The sequence below is a fragment of the Buceros rhinoceros genome, unplaced genomic scaffold, assembly GCF_000710305.1.
Source record: "Buceros rhinoceros silvestris isolate BGI_N320 unplaced genomic scaffold, ASM71030v1 scaffold3954, whole genome shotgun sequence".
NCBI lineage: Eukaryota > Metazoa > Chordata > Aves > Bucerotiformes > Bucerotidae > Buceros > Buceros rhinoceros.
Genome location: NW_010409857.1, coordinates 13,093 through 21,041, shown reverse-complemented (window position 1 = coordinate 21,041; position 7,949 = coordinate 13,093). Strand labels below are relative to the sequence as shown.

General features: G+C 51.6%; 1 protein-coding gene across 1 annotated transcript in view; it reads right to left on the bottom strand.

Annotated features, from left to right (window-relative positions):
- Window positions 1-3,726: 3,726 nt before the first annotated feature.
- The window catches only part of KIF3A (kinesin family member 3A), a gene marked incomplete at its 5' end in the record, with an annotated part of 15,826 nt that continues 11,603 nt past the window's right edge, over window positions 3,727-7,949 (bottom strand). Inside the window, 7 exons of the mRNA XM_010135362.1 lie at window positions 3,727-3,872; window positions 4,407-4,531; window positions 4,706-4,774; window positions 4,896-4,949; window positions 5,781-5,906; window positions 6,606-6,716; window positions 7,002-7,182. Coding sequence (XP_010133664.1) covers window positions 3,824-3,872; window positions 4,407-4,531; window positions 4,706-4,774; window positions 4,896-4,949; window positions 5,781-5,906; window positions 6,606-6,716; window positions 7,002-7,182 — 715 coding nt within the window. The remainder of the gene's footprint in view (window positions 3,873-4,406; window positions 4,532-4,705; window positions 4,775-4,895; window positions 4,950-5,780; window positions 5,907-6,605; window positions 6,717-7,001; window positions 7,183-7,949) is intronic.

Below are 7,949 nucleotides of genomic sequence, written 5' to 3'. Positions count from 1 at the left end.
GCGATGTGTCACGCGCGGTGTCTGAGCAGCGCCAGGTTCCTCCACAGAAGCAGGGCTTTAAAGCCATGAAGACAGAAGTTTTTTCTGTTATTTTGCCACAGAAGTTGCAAGACATAGCTGAGGCTGCAGGAACCAGAGCCTGGAGTCCACGGGCACAAGGGTGGCACTAGCAGAAGTTGACAAAACAATTTGTCCTGCTCTGGGGCTGAGGCTTGTACTAACATGGGGCAGAGGAAAAAGCCTGGCGGGAGGAGCCCCAGTCTGCTTCTGGAAGGCAACTCAGGTGTCTGCTAGAGCTGCAAAGGGAGATCCAGCTGCGTAACGAAGCAGGCCCTTCCTTCTCCCCTCACCTCGTATTCAGTTATAACCATTTTTATATATACATCATTCACATATGGCACAGCCCTTTGTGGCCCAGGCACAGGGAGCCTCCAGCAGCCGCAGCAGTGAAAGAAAGAGGAGCAGGGAGCAGAAGGGCACCGCTGAGGGGACGGTGGAGCCAGCAGCAGACCCAGGGGTGGTTCCAGCCTCTGCAGCAGCAGGGGAGCAGTGTCATGCAGATAGCAAGGTGTCTACCACACTGCAGCTTGCTTTGCTTGGCACAGCATGGAAAAAAGCACTTTGGAAAGTCCCAGGACCGTGTAGGGTTTGGTTTGTGCCTCAGCCGAGTCACAGGACTCAGGGGAGCTGCAGGGTTTGATCTCTAGAAGCCTGTTGCCTGCTGTGTGAGAGGGCTGAAGCAGCAGCAAAGAAAACTGAGCTGAGCCCTTCCAGCACGTCAGTTCACACCACCTGCACCAGCACAGGGTGGGACAGGCTCGCCAGGCAGCCCAAGCACATCTGAAGGTGGAACAATATGAAAAGCCTTCTCCCCCTCAGCTGCACCACTGGTATGCTGCACACACGCAAGAAAAGGCAGAACCAACCGCTTCAGCAGCCAAGAAGCGGCTCCCAGAGTGCTCTGGCTCAGCTGGGCTCTCCTCGTCCCCCCCAGCAGAGGATGGGCTTGGACATGGGGCTCATCAGCCCCTGGGGCTCATCTCAGGATCTGCAACTGGCTTCACCCACCACCTCTGGTCTCCTCTGGAGCCCCGGGGTTCTGTGGAAGACAACAGGGCACAAGCTTGCTGCCCGCTGCCCTGGGGCTGGGCAAGGAGGTGCCCACACACCCCAAGTTCACTCCTCCCGCGAGTGCTGTACATCAGAGCTACAGGGACCGTCCTGAGCCAACTGCTTAGAAAGATGCTGCAGGTGTAAAGTCACTCGTAAAACACACTCAGAGGTGGAACTAGGAATTGAGAGTTTTATTTCATGGTATGAACATGCTTCTGGGGACACAATATTGTGAGATATATATTACAGTGTAATGAATAAAGTTAAAAGAATAATCAAAAACCAATAAATAGGGAGACAAATTATACAGAGACGAGCAGTTTTCCCTATGTACAGGACTGGCTATGCAGAACCGCTGAGAAGGTGGAAGCTGGACATGTGCAGACAGTGCTGTCAGAGAAAGGCACTAAGGACCATTTTCCCCTCCTCTTAAAGAAAGGATCAAGTTAAATAAGAAATAATTCAATTATAAAACACTAAACAACATAAAGTGTCAAAACCCTCCACGTTACAGTTGCTGTTCTGGAGCGAGGGAATCTCCTGGCCGCAGGATGCAAAGATGAGCACACACAGAGACCACGGGAACAGGATTTTCACAGCACTACAGAGCACGGACTGACCTGGGAGAACGGCTGTTTCGAGCTCTCACAACCATACCAACCAACCCCCTTCTCGTTAAACACGTTACGGACCCATCAGACATTCACGGGCGGCCCGGGGCTCTGCAGGCCCACAGGAAGCAGCACACTGGGCTCCCTGGTTTTCAAAGGAGGTTCCCAGAACCCCGAAGAACCCACCCGCCAGCAGGCAGCCGAGCTGGCGGAGCACCACGACCACGCTAGCGCTCTGCCATGAACACAGTGCTCTTGCAGGAGCAGACCGTTTGTTCTGCAGGCCCCTGTAACTGCAGGTTACCACCAGTTTCTCCAGTCGGTCACAAAGGGGTGCCAGCAATTACTCGTCGTTTCTCTGCCCCAAGCTCACTCCAATGCGCAGAGCGCGACTGTTGGCAGCAGCAGGACCGTGACATTAACCATAAAGCACACCCCCTTCCAGGGAAGCCTCACCCAGTTTAAACGCAGTGCCACAGGTCACAGTCATGTCTTCTGCCACTGGTCTCTCGGGTAAAAGACTTTTCAATTGTCTTGTTGAAAGGACAGCTCAGGAGAAAGTCCCTTAAAGACAGATCATCCAGCAAACCTGAGCACAGGGTGGAACAGAAATGGGAAGCACACCAGTGACCCCAGTTCTGAGAACCAGCGCAGGCCCAAGCGGACAGCCAGCTGCTCGCACTCCGGTGTGAGGCCCATGACAAAACCGCCCTTAAGCCGTTTTCTGTCGTGCTGAAGGACTCGATTTCTCCTGTTACTGATGACAGCTTTTGACTCCGAGGTGACACTACCGTTACAGGACATTAGAGCTAATCCCCCACCCCGGGCCCTGGTCAGACACCTGCGGCTGATGTGCTCCGGCACAAGCTATAAAGCACACACAGCCCAAAGGAGAGGCTTTTTCTGTGACACAAAAACAACCTATTAAAGTGATACGTGTCTATTAGCAGCATAAACATCAACAGAAAAAGAGCAGCCACCACAAATACATGGTTATTATCAGAGACCAGAATCTTTTCCTCAGCAGAGCACAGCCAGGAACGCGAGGAGGTGCTGCCTACACAGAACAAACAGCATCAGCTATTTCAGGGAAAACCGGGCAATTCACGCCTGTTTTAACCAAGGATGGATTTGACTTTCCTCTGCTTAGAGCTCTGGTCCAGCACCCTTGTAGCCAGGGATGAGCAAAGGGAGCCGTAACGCTCACCACCCTGAGGCTGAAGCCAAGTCCTGCTGTTAAAACGTTCCCCTCAGTAATCTCTGCTGTTCAGACGACAAAACTCACATTTTAAAAGAACCCCAGCTCAGAAGCATAAAAAGCAGCCAAAGCGATGCTGCAACACAGCCTTAGCGGGGGGGAAACCAGCTCTCTTCTGCCTTTGCCCCACAGGCCTCTCTGCACAGTGCCAGGGGGTCAGGAGCACGGGGACAAACATAGAAGCACAACCCAGACCCTCGTTTTCTGCTGCCCTTCAGAGCGTGGTCCCTTCCCAGAAGTCTCAGACCTCTGCAGTTCCCATTTCCCTGACCCCACTCCTTTCTCTGCGCAGCAAGGGAAGGGAAAAGGCCCGTGTATTTGATACACGGCACCAGCGGGGCAAGAGCCAGGCGAGGAGCAGGAAATACAAGGGTCTGATGCGTTTATAGGTTTGCAGCAGCCACATTGACACGCAGACCAGTGCAACAGGGGACGACAGCGAAAGCTGCTGGTTATGTGCAAAGCAGGGCAGGAACCGGGTGTACCAGCCTGAATCTCGGGGGTTTCACCAGCCGTTTGGAGCTAACAAGTCTAGCACGTGAACACACATCTAGAACCTTATCTCCTACACGCCTCAACACGGGTGGCCAACAATAGTTTCCCTGCACAACACGTTTAACACAGAATTTCACAGCCATCATACACACCAGTTTAATATCATGTTAATATAACATACAATATATAGGGGAACTAAGGGGGAAAACCGTTTTGTTCAAATAAAGCTCCATAGCAGCAAGGCATGGATTTACAGCCAGGTCAAACCATGCCATCGCTCGGATTCCATATTCTGGCCAGTCTGACACGCTCACTGATTTTTACGGCAATTCTGAACAGGTCACACCTACTGCAGCAGGGAGTCAATGACGGCTCCTGGCTTTGCCGAGCGTTTTCTGTTTGGAGAGCAGAAAGGGAAGGGGAAAATAACACCACACACATGTATCACTATGCTGTCTAGGAAAGACAGGGACCAGCCACACTGAAGTCAAAGCTACACAGTGTTACTCTTCCACGAGCATTTGTCAAAAACAAACAGACAAAAGTAGCCACGAAAAGCCATGCTGAAATCTCCCCCACGAGCACATCCCTCTGCCGCCACCGCAGCACGGGCGCCGTCGAGGTGGCAGATGTTAAACTGCACCACAGAACACAGGCACAAAGCAAGCAGCCGCAAGAGGGGAATGTGGCAAAAGGGCATCAGAAAACTCCCCAGACAAGTCTTTCTGGACAAGATTTTACTGCAGTGAAGAGATTTCAGCTTGGATCCGTCACGCCTGGCACTGGTAACTTTACACCGTGCAAAGTTTTAGTGTTTTGTCTTGTCGTTAAGCAAATGTTTGAAGACTTACGGTAAGTTTGCGCACACAAACCTCAGCCTTCCCCTGGGTAAATCCCCCATGACATATAGATACTCCAAAGTTCTTCACCTTCTACCCGTCTTGGGCCTGGATCTTCCTTTCGAAGTCCTCGGCCTCTCCAGCTTCATCAGAGATTGCCTCAAGCTTTCTTCAGTGTACGCTAAGTAAACGTGGGAAAGGTCCACTTCAAAGGGCTACAAAAAACCCGAGAAACCCCCACAAGAGAACATCAGAACCGTTTCACGCACTGACCAGCGGCGCTTTCCTGACACTGGAAAGGCTCGTCCAGTGAAACCGGGCAGCGCCCCCCCAGCCAGGCAGCGCTCAGAGCGAGGCAGTTCAACACGAGCTGATAAAGAGGCACTCACGTCTTTCTCTTTCTTATCCAGGACAGGCGTCTGTTTCCTCATATTGTTTCCTGTATATGCCACACATTTCTTAAAGAGAGAGAGGTCTGTCAGTAAAGTCGACACGGGAAAACTGATCCGGCTCCACCCCTTTACTTCTGGGCTCTGTTAAACTGCCCAGCAGCTCCCGCTAACCCCAGCCTGTACTCACCAGCTGCCACTCTCCAATGTCTTCATTCCAGTGAACGTAGTTTTCAATCATTTCCTAAGAAGAAATCAGAACATTGTTATGGACTTGCACAATCTCCCCTCCAGGTGTGTTTTCTAGAACATACATCCCTAAAGGCCTGGCCAAGCTGCTTAGGACAGTCCTGACAGCTCTGAGTGGTTTTATCAGGGCAATCTCATGTGTTCAAAACCCCTATTTTCCACTCGGAGGAGAAAAATACCACTCCCAAATTGTACGCACTGGAGCTCCCACTATAGCTCGGGTTTCCCATGATGCTAATGCCATCAGGAGAGCAACAAACACACATTGCAATACAGGAGAAAAGAGGGAAGAGTAAGGGAAATAGCTTTTATCTTCTCTACTAAATAGCGTGACTCATTTAAGCTCATTGTTAAATTTATTGGATATTTGGGTCACAGAAAACAAGAATAGTTCCGAGTTCAGTCTTACTCCTTGTATTAGTATCAGACACTCAGCAGCACAATTTCAAGCACAGCAGAAATAGGAGGTTTTGAACAGACGCAGAGCACGGGCACACAGTGAACACAACAGGTAATTACATGATGAATGTGATTTTATGGGGGTTTAACTGTTAGGAAGATGTGTCACAAGAGCACTGAAGTCAGCGCAGCCCTCTGCTTACAACACACACTGCTTCCCTACCACAGGCTCCGTAACCACGGATTTGGAGCCAAAGCTACGGAAACCCTGCGAAACACAACAGCCACAACAGACAAGCTTCAGCCAGTTCCCCAGGTACCTCAGGAGGAGAAAGAAGCCGGTTCCATTTGTTGGACAGAATAAAAACTGAGGGCTCAGCACGCAGAGCACAACCCTGCATCCCAGGCATGGGCTCTCGGTCTGTACCTGGTAGTCCTGAGGAATGAAGTTGTCTATGATCAGCATCTGAAGCCGAAGCTCCCTGCTCAGCTGCCGAATATTCTCTAGCAATCCTTCGATCTCCCGCTGGTGCTCTTGCTGCAGATCTGCCATCTGAGGATAAACCAAGCATTTGAGAGGCATCAGAGCCAGCTTGAGACACGGCAACAGCCAGAAGGAGAGCAGTCTCCTGCCCATATGAGGTTTGGGGAAACAAAAGCAAACTCTGGTGTAAGTACTGGAATATTTATCTGAAGAATAAACCCTCTGAAATGTCCCAGCTCAGAGATGGCTGAAAGCAGCATTAAGTTCTCAGGGTCATAAACACAACCTGGCCACCTGCCAGTCCAAGCTATGCACCAGCTCAGAGCAGATGAGAGTGCAGGCGAGTTACATCCCTGGCAGGATCTCAAGGAAAATCTCTGATCCCAAAGACAAAATGCATTTTTCATGAAACAGCAACTCCAGCCACCAGCCAAAGGACACGACCGAGGAGATAACAAGGGCAACAGGCAGGAAGGACAGAGCTAGGGGCTGGCAGCAAACCGCTGCTTCTGTTTCAGAACTACCCGGTGTTTTATCTTGAAGTTCTGGCTGTCTCAGGGACTCGCATGCACGGCCCCTCTCAGCCTGGCTTGGGGAAAAGCTCTGCAGCACACCCCTGTGCAGCTGACACCAGACTTCATCAGATCCTTGTGAACAGTGCGAGGCAGGGACAGCAAAGCCAGTTCTAACCACTCGGCACTTCTTCCAGCTTACCCTTATCGGCTCTACTCCCCCAGTGATCACAGGCCGATGACTGCAGACACTAACCTCCGATTTTGCAGCCATAAGCATGGTCCAAACTTTCTTCAGCTTTTTGGTTTTCCCCTGTGCTTCCTCCTGGAGGCTGGTGTACTTCTCCTCGATGTCCAAGCGTTCTTGCTGCATACAACATTTAGCAGAGACATCCACACATTAACATCAAACTCTCTGCAATAGAGTGAGCAAGAGGAGACACTACTGGAACAAAACAAAGCATTTGCCAAGGCTTGGCCAGGCTGGCTCAGACCCGCAGCAATCGCTCTGCCAACGTGTGGCCTCCGCAGCGGCCAGCTCTGCTTTCAGAGCAGAGCCACCTCCCACCCACGTGAGCAATGCCAAGGCTCAGGGTACACACATGGTGTGTCCTGCCACCGCTGGTTTCTGACAGCTGCGGCATAACCCCACCTCCTTCTCCTCAAGCTCCTTGCGAAGCTGTTCTGCTCTCTTCCTTCGTTCTTCCAGTTCCATATTTGATTCTTCTAGAAGCTTCTCTTGCTCCTCTGCTTTTGCCAGCAAGTCCACTCCTCCGACAATCACCTTCTTCTCCAGTGCAGACAGTTTCTCCAACAGGGACTGGTGCTCTTGTCTACACAGACAGGTAAGTGTAAAGCTTCCCATCCTAGTTCTCACAGCAGCTCAGTTTCCCAGCCCAGATGCTCTCACAGAGCTGGAAAAACTTGTCTGGCTGCCAAGGGTTGAAGCAGGGGTGAGGCAGTGCAAGTGAACACAGGGAGCTCCCGGAGCTCTCCTGCAAACAAAACCAGGTCAGAGAAGTTTCTCCTGCCACAAGTCCCCTAGAGGGGCTGCAAGGCACCAGTAATGGCACCAGGCTACCCAAGGCACCCCCTCCCCAAGGGCCCTGCCAGCACAGCGATGCAGAAACAGAGGCAAGTGAAGAGAGATCAAGACAGGGCAGTGGAGATGTGAACCAGGAACCCTGGCTGCTCCAACAGCAGCCTCCAACACCAGGACTGTCCTATTTGCATGGGCCAGTGTGATCCCAGGGGCTTTCCAGCTCCAGAGGGGAGAACTCCCACCCCCAAACTGGCACACTTGAGACACTGCTGCACTGCTCCACAGCCACTGCCCACACAGCACTGCTGCTCTTCACAGGTCTCCAGGGTTTGGAGGAGCAACTTTTATTTCTAGGCTAACTTCCACACCTTGATCAAGTTAAGAGAAGAAAAGTGGCAAAAAGCTGAAGTTTGTCTTTTCCATCTGCTCTAAACTCGAAACAGAGTGAGCTCCTCTTTCACTTTGATAATAGCAAGAGCTGAAAGCTCAGTTTCTACAGAGTTTGACAGGCACCTCACCAAGCACCCCCCCCCCACCCCCCGGGCCACCACCAAAGCA